The 24681-nt window shown below is 41.9% G+C and overlaps 1 protein-coding gene across 23 annotated transcripts in view; it reads right to left on the bottom strand.

Moving 5' to 3' along the window:
- Positions 1-24681, bottom strand: part of RYR3 (ryanodine receptor 3) — a 644727-nt gene that overhangs the window by 158111 nt on the left and 461935 nt on the right. For 22 of the 23 annotated variants that reach the window (XM_053280309.1, XM_053280347.1, XM_053280383.1 and 19 more), the window contains 5 exons: positions 21561-21799; positions 16483-16564; positions 11941-12071; positions 11088-11408; positions 8876-9116 (listed from right to left, as the gene is read on the bottom strand). In XM_053280309.1, coding sequence (XP_053136284.1) covers positions 8876-9116; positions 11088-11408; positions 11941-12071; positions 16483-16564; positions 21561-21799 — 1014 coding nt within the window. The remainder of the gene's footprint in view (positions 1-8875; positions 9117-11087; positions 11409-11940; positions 12072-16482; positions 16565-21560; positions 21800-24681) is intronic. The other variant, XM_053280328.1, reaches the window with a different exon arrangement.

The raw sequence follows: 24681 nt of genomic DNA, 5'->3' as shown, positions 1-24681 counted from the left end.
AAATAAGCCCCTGCATGGTCAATATTTGCACAATATGAGTGGAAAATCAGACATCACCAAGACCTGGCAATGGCTTAAGAATGGCAACTTGAAGAAAGAAACAGAGGGTTTAATACTGGCTGCGCAGGAACAGGCACTAAGAACAAATGCAATAAGAGCAAAAGTTGAAAAATCAACAACAAACAGCAAGTGCCGCCTTTGTAAAGAAGCAGATGAAACTGTGGACCACCTAATCAGCTGTTGTAAAAAGATCGCACAGACTGACTACAAACAAAGGCATGACAAGGTAGCAGGGATGATACACTGGAACATCTGCAAAAAATACAAGCTATCTGTAGCCAAAAATTGGTGGGACCATAAAATTGAAAAGGTTGAAGAAAATGAAGATGTAAAAATATTATGGGACTTCCGACTACAAACAGACAAACATCTGCCACACAATACACCAGATATAACTTTAGTCAAGAAGAAAGAAAAACAAGTTAAAATAATCGACATAGCAATACCAGGGGATAGCAGAATAGAAGAAAAAGAAATAGAAAAAAATCACAAAATACAAAGATCTACAAATTGAAATTGAAAGGCTGTGGCAGAAAAAGACCAAAATAATCCCAGTGGTAATTGGCGCCTTGGGTGCAGTTCCAAAAGACCTTGAAGAGCACCTCAACACCTTAGGGGCCACAGAAATCACCATCAGCCAATTACAAAAAGCAGCTTTACTGGGAACAGCCTATATTCTGCGATGATATCTATAACAATTGACAATAAAATTCTGGCATCCCAGGTCCTTGGGAAGGACTCGATGTCTTCATAAAACAAACCAGTCAATAACACCTGTCTGACTGTGTAAACAAGAAATAATAATAGCTCCAGCATTGCAGAATCCAGATCCACAATGTGAGTTTGTACTAGAGCCAGATGCCGTAGTGCTGTTCCAGAGCAATGAACTGACTGGTACATTGCACCCATGAGTATATTTTCCCCATCAATTAATCCCACCAGAATACAATTATACAATATGGGGGAAAGACTTACTGGTATTAAAACCACATTTCAAAACTAGCAACACCATTTAGAGGCAGCCTAGCACTACACTCAAGTTACTGATAAACCACTGAAAAAACAGGTTTGCTCATCTGTAACTTATGATCTGGTAGTGATCCGTTGACATCCATAAGAATGGGTACTGCGCCTATGCAGAATCCTTGTGGTGGAATGCCGCAGCTCCTCGAGGCACGATCTCCTGCAACACTATCACTCTTAATTTTTACACATGGACAAATTTAAGTGGTGAAGATCCATAATTGGTTGGATTCTGCCTCCCTGCTTTGGCATCTGAAAATACCAGAAGTAAAAGCCTGCCTGCCTGTGTGCCCACTGCATAGGGGCAATTGCACTCTTTGCTAGCAGCTCCTTCATCTCTTCCCTCAGCAAAGGGGTTGGTTGAGTGAATCTCACTCTGGAGAACTTTGGAATAACTTTGAACTCAATGGTGTAACCCATGGAGACTATCTTGAAGACCCAGCTGTCCGATGTTATGCGGTGCCATGCAGGGTCATAGCATGCCAGCTTGATAGAGTTGGTCGCTGGAATTAATGATGGAGTCGCAAACCTGATGGAGTTGGTTGCACACGATTATGGTATTGTCCCTGATGGTGGAAGTGTTGAGGGGGATTGGGTCAGGAGATGTAGCTGCAACAGTGAGTGATCACAAACCTCAAAACTTCACAAACCTCAAGATGCTTCTGAGGCTCCATTTGCTTGGTATGTTGTCCTTCATTGTTTTTATTCTTGTTCTGGTAGGGACATCTGTGGTAAGGACAGTATTGTTTCCTGAAGTCCCTCCTGTCCTGTTGTCTTAACATTGGCCTCTGTCTAGAATATGCCTTATATCTTGAAGTGTAGGTAGATGAAGAAGAAGAGGCTGTAAAGGTCTTTGCCATAACTTTTGACTTTTTAAACTTCTCCATGGTGGAGTCTGTTTCCTCACTGAAGAAACTTTCCCCATCGAACAGCAGATCTTTGATCTCCTTCATATCATTCTGTAATGAGGAAGAGTGAAGCCAGGAGTGCTGTCTTATTGACACAGCGGTAGTCATAGATCTAGTCACAGTTTCGGCTAGATGCTTTGCAGTGCTGAGTTGTTGGCATGTGAGTGTCGAAGATTTAGTTTGAATCAGTGATCTGTTTGAATCACTTTTTTAAATCTTCTGGTCATAAACGTGTCCAAATCCTGTTGAAATACTTCCCACAGACAGTGGTTATATTTAGCCATGCAGGCCAAATAGTTTGCTTTCTTGATGAACAGGCAGGCCATGGAGTATATTTTCCTGCCCAGGAGATCTAATTGCTTCTTTCCTTATCCCCAGGTGTGGTGTAACATCTTCCCTACTTTATGGTTGTTGCATAGTCGATGACAAGCGAATTTGGAGCTAGGTGTGTCAGAAGGTAAGTATTTGCTGATTCTTGAACATGATACAAACTCTCTAATCTCTTTGAAGTAGGAGTGCATGTGTGTATGACTTCCCATGAGCATTGTGCTGCCCTGAAGATCATGAGAAGTATCAGTAAAGCCACCAGCTGTATGGATTTTGATTTTCCCGTGAAATTATAGACCAGGTCATCAATGTTTGCCAACTGAGACTTTAAGTCCAGGCCAAAGGCATCAGCCATCTCTTTTATTTGTAAATGATAAGCTTCCATCTCTTCTGTAGGAGAGACATGTGTGACAGGTGGTACTCAATAGGTCCGGGTCATCAGCATCAGACTCAAAATTCGATGAGCCATGCTGTTCAGAGGAAGACCATGCGGGTAATGTAAGGATTAGTAGCTGTGTCTCAGTAGACATTGTCAGACTTCACTTTTGTGATTGAGTTTGTGTCTCTGCAGTGGAAACAAACTTTGGATTAGGGTCACGGACCACTGTCTGAGTGGTAGAGAATACCATCAAGCGTGAGGGTGGTGAAGTAAGTGTTTGAATTGCCACTGACTTGTTCATTGGAGCAGGTCTATGTTGAGAAATGGAGGCGTTGCCGCTGGCCAGAGTGTGGACTGGCTGAACCTGTGCAAGAGATGAGGTTACCAGGTCATATGATTTTAGTTGGGCCATTTTCCATGTTCTGTTGTCCTGAAAATCATAGGGAATAAGGGGAACCCTGGAGAAGATATCCTTATACCAGTGGTAGCCAAGGTAACAGCAGCCGCAGATCAGTGACAGAAACCGCATGAATGCCATGAAGAGGTACTTGCTAGGTGGGCAGCAGCTAGCACATAACATACTAGAGGCTGAGGAGCAGTGGGTTGTTCTGTAGCAGGAGCAGGTACCCCTGTGACTGTCAGGTCTTCCTGCAGGTGATCCACACTCCGGGGCAGAAAACCCTTAGAAGTTGTTGTCGAAGGCATGATTGTACTCGAATCCAGGAAGGGGAGCAGAGTTCAGGCCGTAGTTGGGTCCAAACCAGTGTCTCTATCATCTTCTCCATCTTCAGTATCGAAGGTCATGCCAGTGGTTGATATTGAGGCGTGACTTGCTTTGATGTCGACAGCTGTCACTAGCCATCAATGTTGAGGCAGGAGTTTGACTTGCATCAGGCAATGTCAAAATCAGAGTCTTTGGTATCTGTCAACGGAACATCTCGACATCTATCTGTCGGTGTCGAGGATGCAGAAGACTGGACCAGAGTAGGTGTTGGTGAAATTGACCTTGCTCGTGACATTAAAGTCATTGACATCAATGGCTGTTCGATGTTGAGAGGTTCCCTGGAGATCAGTTTCTTAGGGAGCTCAGTCTCAATAGTCTGTAAACCCAATGGAGGGGGGTTGATCCCCTGTCAAGTCAATGTTCTTCACGTTCTTCGGTGTAGGTGCCAAAGTGGAGTCCTCTTTAGATGACCTCTTTCCTTTCAACTTCAAATGCCCTGCAGAAACACTCTCACGTGAAGAACTCGGAGGCTTAGGGCTACGGAAAGTCTTCGAAGTCGAAGTGGACATCGAGAGCTTCAATGGTTCCAGTGGAACAGTCCTCAGTGTTGATGTCGATGGGAAGGGTTCTCCCGGCGTCGATGGGCTCAAAACATCATTGTAGATTTTTAAAATTTATTGTTAAATTTATACCACACCTTTCGTTAAGAAAATCCCAAGGCGGCTCACAATAAAATTTAAAAACAAGATTATAAAAAAGACACATTAAAATATTGAGCTAAAAATTATAAAAACAAATGTGATTTTAAAAAATCACAAACATAAACACAGTACAAAATACAAGAAGCAGCAGTAGAGACAATCATATACACGCCTGGGTAAAAAGCCACGATTTGACATGCTTTCTAAAAACTGTGATTGAGTCTGAGGAGCGGATACCCACCAGGAGAGCATTCCAGAGTCTGGGGGCAGCAACAGAGAAGGCCCTGTCCCGAGTGCACGACAACCTAGCCTCCCTCATTGTCAGCACCAGGAGCAGAGCCCCCTCAGATGACCTCATCAAGCGGGCAGCAACCCTTGAGAGCAGGCAGTCCCTCAGGTACCCTGGGCCCAAACTGTTAGGGGCTTTAAAGGTCAAAACCAGAACCTTGAACTGGAAATGAACTGGCAGCCAGTGCAACTCTTTCAGAATGGGTGTGATGTGCTCCCACCGGGCAGCTCCAGATAAAACCCTAGCTGCCGCGTTTTGCACTAGTTGCAGTTTCTGGATATTCTTCAAGGGCAGCCCCACGTAGAGCGCGTTACAGTAATCCAGCCGTGATGTGACTAAGGCATGGATAACTGTGGCCAGATCTGCCTTTTTGAGAAAGGGACGCAGCTGGTGCACTAGCCGAAACCGTGGTACTAACCGCAAAGGTACTCCTGGCCACCGCCTCCAACTGAGCTTCCAAAAGAGAGCCGGGTCCAGTAGTACCCCCAAGCTGCATATTTTTTGGCACAAAGCCTAAGAGCCCAATTTTTTCTCATTTGCTTCAAGAAAGTTAGGCAGATCTTGCATGTAGAGACATTATGCCCTTCACCCAAGCAAATAAGGCACAAGTCATGGAGATCCTTTGAGGGGTGTTTTGCGTTGCAGCCCTCACACCTCTTAAATGTTTTTTTCTCTTCAGCTTTAATCCGTTCTCTTTTTCTTCTTCTTTTTGCAGAAATGTACAAAAGGAAACAAATTACAAAAAACAACAGAGAAAACTCAGCTCAGGCCCAAATAAAAATAACACTTCATTACTTCACTCAATAAATTTAGAATATTTGTAAATGAGATCTATATATATATAATTGAATGTCTGTTTTTTAAAAAAAACATTTTGTTATTATTTTTTCAACAAGATAACAGAAATAGAAAAGAGACATAGAAAAAAGAAAGAAAGATAAAAGTAACTTTACAGTTAACATTACTTGGACATCTCATAATTACATACATCAATTGGGTGGTTCAGCAGCCCTCTGTTCTCCATCTTCCAAAACACACACACAGACAAAACCACCCTTGCCAAGAATTGTAAAAACAAACAAAAAACAACAACAACCAACACACACACACACACACACACACACACACACAGAAATAACATTTTATTTAGCCGTCTGTTCTAGAAAGAAAAACCAAATCTTGGATGAGGGTGTTGACTCTGTGCTAAATTGTAAATTATGAAAGACTCCCAAATAGAAATAAATGTTTCATCTGAAGTATTCCATAAGTAAGCAGTAACCTTAGCCATAGTGGCATATTCCCATAATTTTAATAACCACTCATTGACAGTCAGGATTATTTGTTGTCTCCATTTAGCAGCATATAAGATCCTTGCTGCAGTAATCATATACAAAAACAGCTCTGTATACTTGGTAAGAATATAGGATTTAGTCTTATTTAACCAAAAAAACCTCTGGAGAATAAGGGAAATTTATGTTTAAAATTCCTTGCATCTTAGGGTGAATTTTTTTCCATGAAGTCATGGAAATCCTTTGAGGTGAGTTTTGTGTTGCAGCCCTCACACCTCTTAAACATTTTTTTTCTCTTCAGCCTTAATCCGTTCTCGTAGTCGATGGTCAGTAGCACCATCATTGTAGTCAAGCCGTTCCATTGTCAATATTTTTTTTAAAAAAAAGATCATGAAACTCTCAGAAGAGGAACTATTCCGAATGAGAAGTGACAGCATGAGGTCTGTTCGCAACGGCTGTCAGAAAAGAACTGGGGACCATGGTATTTAAGGCCCACCTTAAATACCACCACGCTGGAGGCATGGAGGCAAGGCACAAATACCTCGAGGAGCTGCAGCATCCCACCGTGAGGATCCTACGCAGGTGCAGTACCCATTTTGATGAGTCTCAATGGATCATGATCCAGATCCTGTTGGTACCCACCTTCAGGTTGGAGACACAATATGACTAGCCACCCGTAACCTCTGCACCACCTGTCCCTCCAAAAAGATGGACTATAAGTACCTGGGCCCCTTTCCCATTACCCACATTGTTAACCTCATTGCATACCACCCACAATTACCTCCCACTATGAAAGTCATATGGTGTCAACACTGTATAGTGTCAACATTAACAACCTAAGATATGCTGATGACATAGTCATTTTAGCTACCGCCCAGGAAGATCTATAAAACCTAGTTATGGAAATAGAAAAAAAAAAGAGCCTTAAAATAAATGCAAAGAAGACTAAAGCAAAGTGCATAAGTGAAATGAGAATTCCCCTCAGCATACAATGCAATATCAAAACTCTCGATCTAGTAGGATATTACTGTTATCTAGGGAAAGATCTTTATCATTATAATGACCAAACAAAAGAAATCTGAAGCTGCATAGGACAAGCAAGAGCAAAAATTAACTAAATGAAGATATTCCTCTGCGAGAGTAATTTGCAACTCAGATTTGCAACTCGGAATCAGAATGATGAAATGCTACATCTGGTCTCATATCAGCGGCCATTAGGCTGTTTATAGCTAAATCCCTGTCACAGTTTACCTATGGAGCCCAATTGGGTGCTTATAACATTTTTACCCTATTAGAAAGAATTCAATCTGATTTTCTCAGAGCGCTGTTTAACACTCCTAAATGCACCGCTAATGCAGTGCTCCGGCAAGAGGCAGGGCTTCTAAAAGTGGAAACTAGGGCTTGGAGGATTATCATTAACTACTGGCTGAAGATTCACTTGCAGCTGGTAGGTTTAATATCTTTCTTCCTTTCCGTCCCCCCCCCACCAGCCTACTTGGTCTGAGGGGATATTTAACACATTGCTTTCAATAGGGTTAGACTCTGAACAACTCTTGGAGTTGGGATTACGGAGAGCAAAGGCTCTGGTATGCCAACGTCCTTCTGACATTGAGCTACAGAATGAGACAGCTCACCTTCCAATACTATATAGGCCTTTAAAATCATGGGCAGGCTTCGCTACTGCCCCATACTTGACCACTATCACCTTTTCTAAGTTTCGTTGGGCCTTTTCTAGAGCTTGTTTTAATGCCTTGCCATCTGCTTTACTGTATGATAGATTTCACCAGTGGCTGATAGAGGCGCGACTATATCCCTGCAATGCTAATGAGATCAAGACAGTTGACCATGTGTTACTTTACTTTGAATTTTATCAAGATGTCAGGAAGCGTTTAACTGCACCCTTGCTGGCTCGGTATTCTGATAGCCCCGGGTGCTTTTGTATACCTAACAATTTGTTAGTGAACTTCTTACTTGAACATAAAGACTCTAGTGTCTCTTATTCAGTGGCAAAATTCTGCTACACTGCGGGTAGAATTCGGACCACTCTGGTGCGTTGTGGGACTGGTGGGATTGTTTGAATGTATTTTCTGATCGTGCTGCTGTTTTATTTGTTTGTTTTGCTGGTCAATTGACCAGCAATTGACTGGTGTGCAAGAACTTTTCTTCCAGGTTCACAGTGGCATGGCCCTGGCCTCTGTGTGCACAGAGGCAATTTGCATGCATAGAGGCCATGCTGACGACACAAATGGCTTGCACAGAGGCCAGGGCCATGCTGCTGCCCCACATGGGATACCGGGCGCCGCCACCCTGCATGGGATACCGAGTAGAGAGCCGCTTCTTGAGACATTTTACAGGCACTGCACTAATGCTGGTAAGTACCTGCTAATTTATTTTTAATTATGCCTCCTGTCGCACCCCCACTGCTGCCCTCATCGGCCGCTACTGCTCACAAGCAGCCAATTTCCAGGTTTCTCTGTGATTCTCTGGTGTTACATTATTTCCCCTCAGATTTGCTGATGTTATCTCACTTCCTCTGCGACTCTCTGGTGTAAGAGAACTTTTCTTCCAGGTTCACAGTGAGTATCAGCGGTTACTTTAAAAAATATATTATAAGTTTTGTCTAACTCCGATCCAACTCCAATCCTGACTCTGACTTTGAAACAAAAGTCTCAAAAGGACCCCAAACTGACATTTTGGGGGTTAGATTAGACTGGGTCAGACCCAATCCCAACATTTGCATTCATGCACAGGCCAAGTATATAACGAGATGATATAAGAACAAACAAAAAACAAAAAACACTTAAATAGAAGGGACAGTAAACCAGAACAATACTTTGGGGATGGTGAGGTGGGGGTTAAATTGTACAAAATACAGAATGGAAAAGGAGGTTCCTGCAGTGGTTAATGCAAGACTGAGGAGATTTGGTGGGACATGCAGTGAGTAATGTTCAGGGGTGGGCTACTGCCCAAACTCATAGGATAGAGGTTTGGAAGGTTCTGAGATAAGTTGTGCACATGTCCGAAAACCCAATAGTGTGAATAGCACATAGACCACATAGGAGAATCCAGTAAATTGAATGGACCGCATTTTCTACCTCAGATTCAGGTTCTTAATATATATAATTTGACTATAGGTTCAAGATAAATCCATTTAATATATTTTAGTTTCTCCTACCTGTTGTTGTCTACGTAGCGGATCAGCATGGGATAAAAAGCATAAAGGTCTCGGCAAAGAACTGCAAATTCATCTAGAATGAGGAGCTCTGCTTCTTGGGTATCAGTTTTACTGTCTGCTTTCAGTTGCTCCTCCTCCATCACTATCTTTATGGCTTTCTTCTTTAGTTTTTCCAGAGTTGGAATAAAATGACTTTTCAACAGATCCGGCCTGGCTTTGCTAATGATTGGCTGAGCATACACTATACATAAAATACATGCATGTGAAAAGACATTTATACCATATTAGTTCAATTTTAATGCAAATTTCACACACACACACACACACACACACACACACACACACACACAGAGTACTAAAGAGTTTTTAGATTTTTTTGTGCAAAATGAAGTCATACTTCCTGATGACTTACAGATACTAAGCTGCATACAGAATCCTGCCACTTAAATCAACTGAATGCACTACTTTTTTACATTGGAATATGCTAAGGAAAAGGCTTAAATATTTTTTTAAATTTTTTAGATGAAATTCTGAATATAATGATCATATTTTAACTTATTGTTCTCAAAAGCGTTCTAACACTCCATATTCAGATCAATAATTCAAAAACTACATCATACCCAGGAGAAGCAGTAGATCTTTTTCAGATTTAAATTCATTATGGTTCAAATTCATTAGGGATGGTAATTATTCAATAAAACAAATAATATTTGAAGTAGAAATCCAACAAATTTAAAACTGTTCTTTTACTTCCCTTTTGTAAGCACACTAATACAAAATTCTGTGACATATATTTAATTTCTTGAACTTTCCTGTAAGTCTAATCTACTCAAAATGATTTCGCCTGGTCATCGACAGGCCTCACCTCCTAGTAATACAGTATATATCCAAATGAATTCAATTCTCATTTATAGCTGCACTGAACTGTGATCCCAGATGAATAATATTTCCCTAATTTTTATTAACCGAAACATAATGACATCCACATTTTATTTGTATATATAAAATATTTGTATCATGTACTTTCACAAAAAGTCCCAGGATGGTTTACAGAATGCCAACTTACCCCAGTGAAATATTATTATGCAGTGACTGTCCAAAATTTGGTGATTGTTCACATCAATATGTGGATGCTGAAAATCCTAGATTAATTTTTGGAATGTCACCATTTATAAGCAAAACTAAATTACGAAAATCACATTTAGGTGACAGCCAGTATTCACCGGTGTATATTTGAATTTTTAGACATCTGAATGTGTATCTGGGATTTTCAACAATCACATGTTCAGAACTTTTAAAAATACCTGATTAAAATATGTTTTTCTCCAGAGCTCTAAATACATTAAGAATATTTTTTTAAAAAAATTATGAAGCTCAGTACCTACTCAACAATGAAGGACTTTTCTCATTTTTTGAAACATGCATACAGATGTCATTCAATTAACCTTTTTTTGGCATAGTACATAAGAGTTCTGTGCACAAAATGCATCATAATAAAGTACATTCTTCTATTAATTTATGGGGCTATTTTTAACTTTTCCTGATCTTCGTTTTACAATTTAAGCACACTGTATGGAATGAAGACTGGATTTATATAACCAGGGGGAGAGGGGGGTGGACCCAGGAAAGTCATTGTGGACATGTGGACATTGTGGCAGCCTTAGCTTATGCATGTTTACTCAGAAACAAGTCCCAGTGGGTTCAGTGTTTACTTTACTCCCTTGTAAATTTGCCTAGGATGGCAGCCTCGGAGTACATGTACCATATATACTCGAGTATAAGCCGAATTTTTCAGCACCCAAAATGTGCTGAAAAAATCAGCCTCGGCTTATACTCGAGTCATCTATCTGCCCATGCTAAAATGTCCCCCTGTAATAAAGTACCGTATATACTGGTCACAATATACCCCACTGATGTCTCAGTTAATGTAATTTTATTGGCATTTATTTTGATTATTGAAACTCACCAGTAGCTGCTGCATTTCCCACCCTAGGCTTATACTCGAGTCAATCAGTTTTTTGGTTTCTTAGGTAAAATTAGGTACCTCGGCTTATATTCGGATCAGCTTATACTCGAGTATATACGGTAATTGTGAGGGGAAAACCTTCATAAAGAAAGTTCAACTATGAGAGAATTAACATTTTCTCTGTGCTATATAATATAACAGTGGGTTTGTTTGTTTTTTAAAACCCTAAATGTTTGCCATTAGTACCTGCTATTCTCTTCATCCAAGATGCTTCATCTATTCCCAGGTTGTTGTTGATTATTTTCAAAATGTTTCCCAATATTATGCTGAGATGCTCAGAGGTTACCATTGTGCAGCAGGGCCCAGCACTTTCTGGAATGTTTTCAGGACCTTTTTCCCACCAGTATGATAGATAGTTGCACAACATGGGCAAGATCACCTCAATCACATGTGGCATCTCAGTATATCTGGCTCCAGACTCTGCCAAGCTGTTTATTTCTTTCATTAAGCCATCTAAATGAGGGATTTCTGGACACATTTCTTCTACTGTTTCGGGCATACCTAGAACTTATATTATGCAAGATAACAATAATTTCGCACAAGTTAACACACAATAACTTTGAATAGTTGAAACATGATTTAAATAATTTTATTTCTATCATGATTTACATTTTTTTTTCTACCAAGCGACATGTTTTACTTTCTCTTTCCTTGGTCAAATATTAGGAAGATTCTCTGTGACTGCAAACATGATTCATTAGTTCCCTCTACTGTTCAGCTGCAATGGATGTTTAGCTACATTCAGCTCTATGGAACTTTTTATTCACTCCATATCAGTTAGACCTAACAGCCACAAATATCAGGCAAAGCTAGTAAACCTGCATCTGCAATGCACCACCTCAGGTTACAGGTGAGCACTTGAATGCTTTCATACAAGGGAAATTCCAAAAACATTTCAGTAAAATATTTCTATCCAAGGTGATACAGGAAAGTACTGTTTCAAATACAGTATAGCAAAAGGTCTAGCAATGGGGGAAGGGGGGGGCAGTTAATTTTTCAAATGCAAAAGACTTTATATTTTCTGAAGCAGAGTACTTACTAGCTCTCTCTCTGGGAGTTTTTGTGTTGAAGACAGAGAGTGGGTTGTAAAGATTGAGGGAAGGTTCAAGAAAGGCTACTGGAATTGCTGCTGCAAGGGAAGCTAAGCATTCACCAAGAGCTGGACGTTGCCTATATATAAGAGAATTAAACACTGTAAAAACACACACAACTCAGAATATACAGAGAAGTAATCTGAATTGACAATCGGCCTTTTATTCCCACCCCTCCTCACTGGCCTTAGTCTAGCACAATCATAAAGCAACACAGATTTTAAAGATTCTTGGGCATCAGTGGACCATCTCCTTGCTACCATCTACCTCGTGGGTCCTCTCTTCACCACTGCTTATCACTTCCCTGAGCCTTCCAGTAACAAGTTTAGTGACTCCTCCTCCAACTCCTCCTCTCCTCTTCCTCCCTGTAACATGAACTGAAACCTGTAGTTGGAGGCTGAAGCAAACAGCATATCTGAGCAAGGGACTCACAGGAACATCGGAAGCTGACATATACTGAGTCAGACCATTGATCTATCTAGCTCAGTATTGTCTACACAGACTGGCAGCGGCTTCTCCAAGGTTGCAGGCAGGAATCTCTCTCAGCCCAGGTGCCCTCATACTAGGGAATTGGAACGTTCCCCTTCTTGTAATCAGGTTAGTAAACCTATATGTCATTTATGCAATGCTCCTGCATAGGAATAGGGAGGGAAGACGCAACCAAGAGGTTCACGTGGATGAGACAGTAAATCTCTTCTGGAAAAGTTTGTATGGTTATGTGCAAAAAGACAAGTGTATCTCTTCTAAACAGCAATGGGACAAATTATGGAAATGGATGTTGGACGTAACCCCCCCCCCCCCCCGATTACCTGATGTGCCTTGTAATCCCCCATCCCTGAATAGCAGTACTGTCTGCATATACCTTACAACCCTCTGGGTCTCCAAATCCTTGTGTGTAAATCTTTGTAGATATATGATTTACAAACTACTTTGTATATAATTGTGCTTTGGCAACATACTGTATGCTTTGGTAGTTTGTTGGTTCAATAAAAAAATCTTGTCCTATTAAAAAAAAATCTTTCCTATCTTGGAGATGCCAGGGAGGGAACTTGGAACCTAGATGCTCTTCCCAGAGTGGCTCCGTCCCCGAAAGGGAATACCTTACAGTGCTCACATGTAGTCTCCCATTCAAATGCAATAAGGGCAGGCCCTGCTTAGGTAAGGAGATGTCATGCTTGTTACCACAAGACCAGCTCTCCTCTTTGCCTCCTGCCCAGCAGGCTGGGCTCCTCCAAACAGGACAGGAATGACCAGAGTAGCAGCAGCACCAGGAAGAAGGTGAATAGCATCAACTTGCACAGCAGAAAATCAGTTGCATCCTTAGTCCCAGAAGCTGTATCAGTTTCCCTCAGCTGCTGCTGGCACTGCACTGGACTTCTGATACTGCCCTCCTGGCAATTGTTTTTTGTTGCCAGGAGGGGAACGAACTCTTCATGGGTTTCCCTCTTCTTTCTGTTGCCACTTCTCCTCTCTCTCACAGGCAGGTGCCTGGGGCTGAGACATGCTCTTTCTCCTCCTCACCCCCTACAACTTCACTTCTCCTCTTTCAGCTTTCTTCATTCTTTTCTAGTTGCTGCTGCCATTTCCTTTCCTACCTCTTTTTGCTCACTTTATTCCTAAATGAAATGGCAGCATCTAACACCAGACTCAGGAATTTCAGTTGGTGGTGGCCCCTGGCAGATGCCCAATCATACTGACCATTGATTCTAGGAATGCTTACTATTCAAAGCCCATGTACACCTACTATATGCAGATCCAACTGGAATACTCCATTCCAGTTTTGTGCATGCAGGCTACTCCTACTTGGAGCAAGAGTAAAATGTCTCTAGCCTTGGAAAGGACCAGAATACAGGAGGCAAAAACTGGCTTCCCACTGCAAGTTCTGGCCTTGTACATTACCAGGCTTCATGCCCACTCAAGGGTCAGCGAGAAAGGGGGAGGAAGGAAATTTTAGATATATACAAACATAGGAAGCTGCCGTATACTGAGTCAGACCATTGGTCTATCTAGCTCAGTATTGTCTTCACAGACGGGCAGTGGCTTCTCCAAGGTTGCAGGCAGGAATCTCTCTCAGCCCTATCTTGGAGAAGCCAGGAAGGGAACTTGGAACCTTCTGCTCTTCCCAGAGCCTGAGGGGAATATCTTACAGTGCTCACACTTCTAATCTTCCATTGATATGCAACCAGGGCACACCCTGCTTAGTTACAGGGACAAGTCATGCTTGCTACCACAAGCTCTCTGGTCTGACAGACAAATAGACAGACAGTATATTTTTTGTAATATATATTTGTATGTCTAACGGAGAAAAGATATGAAAATTCAAACTTATCAGATATACATTCCTTTATTGGAATACAAGTCTAAGAAATTCAGCCATGTTCCTCATGAAATTCACACTTTTACTTTTACAGTAATACTTCGCTCGCAATGTTTCCCCAGTGGGTTCTTTATATAGGAAATATTTTCAGATGAAATAGTCCTAGGAATTCTAAGTATCTTTTAATCTGCAAGGCAATGCCACATCAAACCAATCTCTGTGGATAATCAAAAGTAACAGCTCAAGATATTGCCCTCCTTGAGCTGCTGTAGAATTTCTCATGACTCACAGGCAAAATCACTCTTAGGGACCAAATCTCAGCAGAAGCTGTCATCTCTCTTGGTCCACACTCATTTCCCCCCTGTAACTTCCAATATTAAATGCAAATAGTAACCTTTATGGAATGGATTAATATTTTTATTAATATTAATATCAATACTTCTCACAGGGAAATTAATGGATTAATCCCATATAAATTGATTTAAATGCTAGTGGTGAAGGGAGCACATATTGTTATTTTTGATTAATGTTATTTATTTGTACATATGGGCCATAACTATCCAAGTTTCTACAGAAGGTCAGTTCAGATGTAACACAAAGCGATGATTTATTTTAATTACGGTGTGTTTAAAAAGCCAGGATTGGTGCTATAGATATTCACCAAATCCTGGCTTATTTCATTGTATTGTGGTTTGCTTGTGCTCCACACACCCCCTACCTCTTTTGATGTGTCCAGAATTAACACCAGATTGACCAGTTCTGCCTTACTCTGGCAATTTGTCACCACATCATCTTATCACCTCACCACCTGGTCTTGGTGTAGCAAGCATGAATTGTCCCCTTTGCTAGCCAGCTTGCCAGTGTCCACCCTGGTTTGCATTTGAATTGAAGAATGGTCCCCAAATTCCATCCTTGGGAACAAATGTTTAACCTTTCCCCAAAATCCCCATAGGACCCTAAAGGAATTTGGGGAAAGGTTAAAAAATTATTAAAAAGCGCCTGCTTGCCCAATTCTTTTGTGGGTTGAGTGGCAGGTAGCACCCATCATGCCATACCACACAACCCACTTTGGTGTCCCTAGGAGATACATATGGGAGAAAATGGGGTGTTTTGAGTTTCCCCATTGTTCCCTATGGCCGAAACTCTCTGAATGTTTTGCGTTTGTTCCATCAAAACTGCCAGGCTTGGTGAAAATGTCTTGGCCATGTGTAGAGGCATTTTAACCCCCGGACCTTGGGGACCCGATCCGATCCTCCAAGGTCTGGGGGGGCCTCCAAATGGCCAGAGTCAGGGGCCTCCTGCCACCCTGTGCCGGCCCTGCCAAACCTCTGTGTTTAAGAAAAATTATTATTATCACAGCCGAGAGGTGGCTGTCTGGTGGGGGGGAGCAGATCAGCCCTTCTCCCCTCTCCCCCCCACGGCGGCAGGGCCAGAGCATCACTGGGCCTGTCCGTTCAGGCCAGCGTCTTTTGCCAACTGCAAGGCGCATCTGTGCAGTTGCAAAATCATCGCACACCCGTGACACTGGCAAAAGACGCAGTCGGTAGAACACACTGGTCCGAACGGACAGGCTCAGCATTGCTCCAGCCCCCTCCATCACTAGGGGAAGGGGGAGAGGGAAGAAGGACTGCTCTCCCCCACCCCGCAGCTACCCCTCGGCCACAGTAATAATAATATTTTTTTAAACGATGGAGATTGGGCGGAACATGCAGAGTTTAATTTTAAAAAACCACGGAGCCTCGCACCGGGATGGTGGTGGTGGTTCGTGGCTGGGTGGTCCAGGTGATCCAAACACCCAAAATACCTAGGTGCATCCCTGGCCATCTGCATTTCATTTTGAGCTCAAAAATGAATGCAAAATACATTTCATGCACATATTAGGGACCTGTTGGGGCTGCTATGCAGTCTGAAAGGCTGCACAGTGCAATTAAGTCATTCCTTAGCTGCCTTATTGTGCAATTCTGTTGGGGCTGCCTTTCACATTGCACAAAAGCCCTGGTGAATCCCTAATGTTTTTAATTATTGAATTAATTACTTGTAAAAAAGCAGAATTTACATGTTTTAAAACAAACATTTCATTCCTACAGAATACTGTATTTTGGTGCTACTGTCACCGTTAGTAATAGAATGAGAGTAGTTTTTTTTAGTATGTTCAATTCTTTTCAGAAAATACCTTTCAACATAGATGTTCTTTCCAGTTCCAAGAGAGTAAAGGCTACAAAGTATTCTATAACATGAAACCTGGACATCCCCTACTGAAAGAGAAAAAGTAAACATTGTTAGGTGTTTAGTCAATACATCTTTTAAAATCCAGCATATCACCTATGAAATCCACTCAAATGATGGCCAATTGATGTCTCATGGACACTATTACATTTCAGTTAATGTTCTAGCTACTGCTGCCAATATATTTTAGAATTTAACACAATTCTAAAAATTCATTAATGCAGTACTCTCATTAATCAAATTCTATACATAAAGGCAAAATTTTAAAAATCCTATACTGTTGTTTGAAGCCTGTCCTAAAAGACATTTGAATAAGTGTGTGTTTTTAATTGAGTTTAAAGGGTTCTAGATCACAATCTCTAGTTTCTAATTCTCTGTAACTCACTCACAATTTCTACCAATGCCTGAATAAGAAAAACAAGTTGGTTACCTATAACTGAAGTTCCTTGAGTGGTCATCTGAGCACCTGCGAAGGGGCATTCTCATAGATTCTTTTGTGGGTGAAAATATTTGTGCACAGATGACCACAAAGAATAATATATACTTTCCAGCCATATTTATTGGTGTATCTCAGCTAAGCACCAAGTTTACATAATCAAAGCCTATTGCATTCTTAGGAGGGTTATCAACCCTTTTCTGTGCTTTTAATAGGTGAAATGCCCACCCATCAATGCATCTCTATGCTGGGACAAGCAGTATCTCTTGAACGTCTGTCTATTATGTAAACTGCCCAGAAATGCGAGTTTGGAATGGAGTACCAATATACTAAATAAATAAATAAATATCTGGTAAGCCATAGGATACCTATAAGAAGAAAGTGCACCAACCACATCCTCTCAATAAAGGTGACAAATTAGACTGGTGACAAATTAAACTGAAAATTGAATTTGGTAACAAATTAGATTGAATATCTAATCACACTCAGGAAGTTGTTTACTTATTCCTGTGTTAAAAATTATATTTTCACCCTCAAAAGGACTTGCATCCATAACCTCAGAGGCTCAGGGACATTTGTCTCTCCTTTTTCAATTATAGCTACACCTGTGATTTTTGATAACTTCCATGGAATAAATGCACTAAAGAAATGACTAAAAATGGGAAGGCAGAGTTTGCATGATGCAAATGAAAGCAAATTATGGGATGAAAGTTGAAAACAGTCACAATTATTTAATGAGAACTAGGTTCTTGGGGGAGGATACACTATCCTACAGCAATATTGTAGGCCAGTTCAGAGATATTGCCAAACCGTGGTTAAATGTACCTGAGGTTGGAGTGTCTGACCATCTGAATGCAGGATTTCCCCCAACCATGATTCCACTAGTGCTTTGAAACCTCGATTTGAACCCTCAGTTTCAAGTTGGTCAGGTTGCTGAAACCATAGGTCAACTGGCCCCATCGTGTTATTTGAATTCGGCACCCATTGTATCTGGAATTCATGTTGAATCTCCTCCCACAAACCACAGAGAGGGAGATTCAGAGCAGCTCCAAAATGTGTCAGCTCTAGGCAACCCTTGTCTCTCACTGGCTGTTTCTTGGAGGGAACACTCTGCCTTCTGCTGCCTAGTAACTCATCACTTCCCTTCTTTCACTGCCTGGCAACAGGCATGCCAGGTTCCTAGATTTTCCTCATTTAAAGGCACAGAACCAGAAATGGGCATAAGACCGGGGGCGGGGTTTGTCTTAGGAACCATGCCAACTCTTGCTTCCTTGGCACCTTATCCAAAAATAGCCTTGTAGGTTTGCCTCGCAGAAGTAATCCTACAGTAATTAAATACATTTGTCTATACACTGGGCATTGTATAGACGTTTGTCTATACAATGATGTATGCCCCCCATACTCCAAACAGAGCAACATGTTTGCACCAAAGGGCTTGTTTTGAATGGACCAGGTGAATGACCCCAGCCCAGATAATTTTACTGCCAATGGGGTCACCTGCCACCAGCAACGTCGGAGTCCAGCACTGTGGCATCGCAATCAGCAACTGTCACAGCCAAGGAGACCAACCAGGCTGGGGATGCCCCCAAGAAAGTGCAGACAAAGCTCTGGACTGAGGTGGAGATGGGTATATTTGTTGACCTATGGACCTCAGACTACGTCCTGGGAGACTGGAGCAAAAGTTCTAGAATGAGGGCACCTTCACCTGGATCTCCAGGTAGATGGTGCAGAGGGACTTCCAATGCACTGGGGTATAGTGCAAGGAAAGAATCCAGAACCTCAAGAAGAAATTCAAGGAGGTGACCACCCAGAATAAGATGTCAGGAATCTAGTCTAGGACTATGCCACAATATGAGCAGCTTCTATCAGTTCTCCCGAGGTCTTCCTGGAGGATATGATTCAGGTGGGTGACACATGGATGAAGTGATGCGAGGCTTCCACAAAATGGAGTTCCCTGCCATGGAAGGGTGCATTGACAGCACACATATGCAAATTCTCACCCAACCGAGGAGGGGCAACAAGTACTACAACCATAAGCACTACTACAGCATGGCCCTTCAAGCTGTAGTGGACTCCACAGGGCACCACATGGACATCTACGCTGATATCTCCAGGAGAAGCCACAACACAACCATCTTCTGGACTCCCCACCCCCACACCTCAAAGCTGAGGGCTGGAACTTTAGTCTCTGCCCCCTTCTCCATCGTTAGGAGAGGAGAGCTGGTCTTGTGGAAGCAAGCACAACTTGTACCCTTAGCTAAGCAGGGTCTGCCCTAGTTGCATATGAATGGGAGACAATGTGTGAGCACTGTAAGATATTCCCCTTAGGTGTTGGAGCTGCTCTGGGAAGAGCAAAGGGTTCCAAGTTCCCTCCTTGGTGTCTCCAAGAAAGGGTTGAGAGAGATTCCTGCCTGCAACCTTGGAGAAGCCACTGCCCGTCTGTGAAGACAATACTGAGCTAGATAGACCAATGGTCTGACTTGGTATATGGCAGCTTCATATGTTCCTATGTAATCAGCATTCTGGTGAAGCCTGTGTTACTCAGGCATTCCCAGTACAAAGGAATCAGAGTAACAGTGCCAAAGCACAGGAGATAAGGTGAGCCTTCTGCCAGTATGTTTGATAAACGTCCCCCCATCCCATACCACAACAGACACTTGTGATGTACCAGACTTCTTCCTTCTCTTTAAAGTGCTGAAGAATAACACAGCACACCAGAGAAAGGCGCAATCCCACCCACTAACAAAATAACACTCTCACATTAACCCTACCTGTGCCCCATGCATTGCAAACACTTTTAGTAATTAAATAAATCACTCTTCTCAAACAAACAAAAAACTTTTTCAAGTGCACATTTGTGTTTCTTAACCTGTAAGTGGGGGATGGGAAATGTGACTTTACTCACTGGTGTTAGAGCCTAAAAGAGGAATGTGAAAAATATGTTGGGGGGATGAAAGGCTCTAGAGATCTGGTCTTGGAAATGCCTTAGAGTAGCCATGCAGGAATGTGGTTCTGGGGTGTCAGGGAGCCTTTTGCAGACTCCCATAAAGATTGGATGCGATGGCCATGCTTCCTTCTATACCTGATTGCCTAGGCTGCTCTTTAGTGTCAGTGCTGAACACTGTTTCTTTTGTGGACACTCTTGCTCTCAGACACAGGTCAATTCATACCCACCACCTCTTGTAGGGGTGTTCCAAGAGTGTACCGACAGTCCCAAATAGAGACTTCAAAACAGTGGGGTGGGTACGAAAAGGGATGTGGCTTGTAAAATGGCAGGGTGGTGGTCCTAGGTGGGAGTGGATAAACTCTGAGTGTATGGGGGAGGTGGTCAAAGCCTAGGTGGGTTCTGAGGCAGTGGTGGTCTCTGGGTCATCTCGGAGAGACCATATTACTTCTGCTTTGAAAGATTTATACTGGCTGCCGATAAGTTTCTGGGCAAAATACAAGGTGCTGATTATAACCTATAAAGCCCTAAATGGCTTGGGCCCTGGATATTTAAGGTCTTCTTTGTTATGAACCCCACCTCCCATTGAGATAATCAGGAGAGGTCTGTCTGCATTTGCCACGGGCTTGTCTGGTGGCTACTCAGGGACGGGCCTTCTCCGCTTCTGCCCCAAAGCTTTGGAATGCGCTTCCTGCTGAAATAAGAGCCTCCCCATCTCTGACAATTTTTAAAAAATCTTTAAAGTCACACCTGTTCACCCAGGCTTTTAATTAAATGTTGTTTGAACATTGTTTTAAACTTTTACTATATCATTTATTTTGTTTTAACGACTGTTTTAAGTTTTCTGTTGTCATTTATTTTAACTAATGTTTTAACTTTTTGTTTGTTTGCTTGTTGTAAACTGTCTAGAGATGTGAGTTTTGGGTGGCATATAAATATGTTAAAATAAAAAAATAAAAATACTGACACCATGCCCACAATCTGGTAATGCAAGCAGTGCTGCAAATGGTAGGACTGAGCCTGGGAGGACCAGGAAGGAGGAGGAATGACTCTAGCTAGTGGGAGGATGTAGTGGAACCTCACTTACTGAATCGTGTGTGGCGCAATTCTCAGCTTCAGTGCTGAGCTTAACCTCAGCTATGCCTACCCGCAAGTTTGGCATTATATCTGAATTGGCCCCATGTGTCAGATGCGAAGGAAGCATCCCCATGTAATTATACTTTTCAATCTAAGTCTCTCTCAGAATCCTTCCAGATTGAAAGGAGGGTGTGGGGTGTACGCTGTGGGGAACAGCAAGTACATAATAATAAAATGAAGCTAGAATGCAGGACATTTCAGGTCTTGGCCTTGCTTATGTCAGAGAACAGAGTCAAATATTGTATTTAGCCAAATAGAATACTTTGAATTTAAGACAACTACCTTTAAAATGCAAGTTAAATACAGGTTACACTTTTATTTATCCAAAAGGAAGAGGACTCTGAATGTAAGATGACCCTCCAATTTCTAACATCAAAGAATTGGCGGTCGGGGGGCGGGGACACAAGCTTTGATTCAGGTAAATACGGTATTCACTATTACACATGCATCCATTGTTAAACCTGAAATAATTTTCCAAAATGGATGATAAAAAAATGAGAAGACTTACAAAGCAGATCAGTGCCAAAATGATGCTGAGCAACATGTTCAAAGATTGATGTTAAGATGGGCAACAAAGCCACAGTCGTATAGTTGATATTCTGCGAGACACCTTTAATTTGTGTTCGGGAATGAGTAAATTTTCCAAGTTTAAGATTTTCTGATGTCTTCTCAAGATCTTCAGCTGCATTTTCAAAGAAGGCACGCAAACCTGCTTTAACCAGTTCTGAGCCTGATTTCATGACAGTTCTGCAAGATCAATTTAAAAATGCTACTTAGAAGTGAAATGGCAATGCACTATTGTATCAGAACAAATCTTGGCCTACTCAGTTAATTTTTGATTTTTTTCCATATAGATGTCTACATAAACAATCAGGGGGAAAAAAAATCAGATTGTTGAATTCTGTCCATATAAAATTTGCAATGAAATGTGCACTTGTAAATACAAATTTGAGACATTACAATTTAGACTATATTTTTATTTATTTAAAATATTTAAACCACATCCCTTCGGTGCACTACTGCTTGGGGCAGCTCACAAAATGTCCACATTTTGTACTCAGTTTCAACTTTGGATGTGTGTTTTGGTTATGTCTTTGATACACATAACCTCACCACGAGGTAGTAAACCAATACCTGATTGCCTTAGCAGTGAGTAAACCAGGGAGTTACCTAGAGGGCATAACTGAAGGCCTGTGAACTTGCATAGGCTGCACAACTTGGCAACACAATACACTAACCATGGCGGCAGAGGGCACCAAAGCCATCCCTCACACAAGGCACTATTAATCCCAGGGGCAGCCTTGATTGCAGGTGGCAGCTCACATGATTTGAATGTTACTCTATATAAAAAAAACCACTACACCTCTCTTCATATAGAAAACTAGATGATAGGAAGGGTTTTGATGTATCCTTCTCCTTCTAGTTTTCTGTGTGTAGGGGACCATTTTACATGGAGGAGCCACAGAATTTGGGGGTATTTCTGACCTTCCACAATCCTGGTTGAACCCGGCAACCTCCGTAGTGCAGATCCCAGTAAATTAAAGTACAGGGGGGGACAGGAAAGAACAAACCAAATAATTAACGAGTGCATTAACGGAGACTATTGAAGAGATATCTTGAATAAAGATGTGCACTAAATAGATTTAGTGTTCCATTCCAAGTTCAGAATGGAACACTAAATCCCCAGAATGTTCTACTGGAACTACTGGTCAAGCTGGTTGTTCGACGGAACAACCCCATTGTGACTCGGAACATTCCGAGCAGCATTCTGGAATCCAAAATAGCTCACAGAATGCTCAGAATGTTCCAACTCGGAACAGACTGTTCTATTCTGAGCCCGGAACAGGTCCATCATTTGAAGGACGTTCTGTTCCAAGCTCGGAACACTTAGAATGGCCCCTTATGAGTGCAGAATGTTCTGCACATCCCTAATCTTGAGTTAATTCTCTGTTGCTATTTCCTACCACAGAACTGAATCTGCCCTGAAAGAGACAGTCATATGAATTATTGAGTGCCTTCCCCCACCTTTTATTACTACATTGCTAGTTATCTCCCACTTTCCACCTTACTTTTTCAAACTGCCCATCTTGCAACTTCTTGGTTATTTTACATCAGATCCAAATTTTCTTATTAAAGCTAGACAAAACCAGAGCCTGTATTTCCTCTTCTACACAGATTTTGTCTTCTGGTTGCAAATTTATGGGAGTAAGAGGTCTTATTGAACATGTTCACCCACCACATGTAGGGAAATATGGCAGGGAGGCAAATTTTAGTGATATCCAGCTACTGCAAAACTGCACCTGCATATCAGCTTTTAATAGTCTGAAGAAATTATGCACCCAGATACTGGAGATGGGGCTCACTCTTGACATAGGACTCTGCATCGGGACAGCAACACAACACCCTCTGTCATGATAATAAAGCCCTCTCCTGCTCAGTATAAATGGACAGACTTTTTCATCATCTCAGGTGCAACTGAGAAATGCTGGATGGTAAATGCAGCATTCACATTTGCACAGAACTGCTGAAAATAACAGGCATGGTACTGGTACTGTGAAATGAACATTTTCTCAACTTTTAAATGTGGTAAGACTTTTGAGGATACCATGGACAGCCAGGAAAACAAACAAATGGCTCATAGAACAAATCAAACCAGAATTTTCACTCGAGGCACAAATGACCAGGCTCAAATTACCATACTTCAGACACATTATGTGAAAACCCAGCAACCTTGAGAAGTCTGTAATGCTGGGAAAAGTTGAAGGAAAGAGAAGAACAGGATGACCAGTAGGGATGTGCGAACCGGTTCGAATTCAAACCGGTTCGAATTCAAACCAGGGTGGTTCGAAGGTTCGAATTCGAACCGAACCAGCCATCAGGTTCGAACTGCAGGTTCAAATTCGAACCAAACTAGGGGTGGTTCAATTCGAACAGGTTTGAACTGGTTCGAACTGGTTCGGACATCCATAAGTTGGTAGGATGGTAGCTGGCACCCAGGGGTACCTGTCGTCCAAACCCCAAAGCAATCGGACACTCGTACGATTTTTTATGAATTTTTGAAAATTATTTTTATTTTTTTCTCATAGGATATAATGGGACTCGAGCCAGCCCATTATTCCTTATTGTGGAGCACCCATGGGTGCCAACAACCACCTTTAAGGTTTTTCTCCATAAAGAAGCATGGAGGTGTCAGCAAATGTATAGCTTCACATCGGGGGCAAAGGGGTGGCCTAGAGCAGAGTGTGGTGGGTGGTAGTGCCAGGTAGGGGCAAGGAAGCTATCAGAATTATTTGAAAGGAATTGGGCAAAGGGCTGATTTTTGGTGAATTGTTGAAGTTTATGCATCTTTAAGGTTTTCTCCCATTAGGTTTCTGAGGTATTCTGAGTGTGGATTCTATGATAGCAAATTAGAGTGGATTCATGGTGTCTCATTGAAAATCTCATTTGCTATCATAGAATCCACACTCAGAATACCTCAGAAACAACAGAACCCTGTACCCCATGGGTCAGAAACCCATGGGGGTGGTTGGCACCCTATGTGCACTACACCACCACTCGCTCTGGGCCACCCCAGCAACCCCCAAGTGCACTTATGGGGCTGCTGAAAGCTCCATTATAACTTATTATGA

Source organism: Hemicordylus capensis, chromosome 1, assembly GCF_027244095.1.
Source record: "Hemicordylus capensis ecotype Gifberg chromosome 1, rHemCap1.1.pri, whole genome shotgun sequence".
NCBI lineage: Eukaryota > Metazoa > Chordata > Lepidosauria > Squamata > Cordylidae > Hemicordylus > Hemicordylus capensis.
This window is presented reverse-complemented; position numbering and strand designations above follow the sequence as displayed.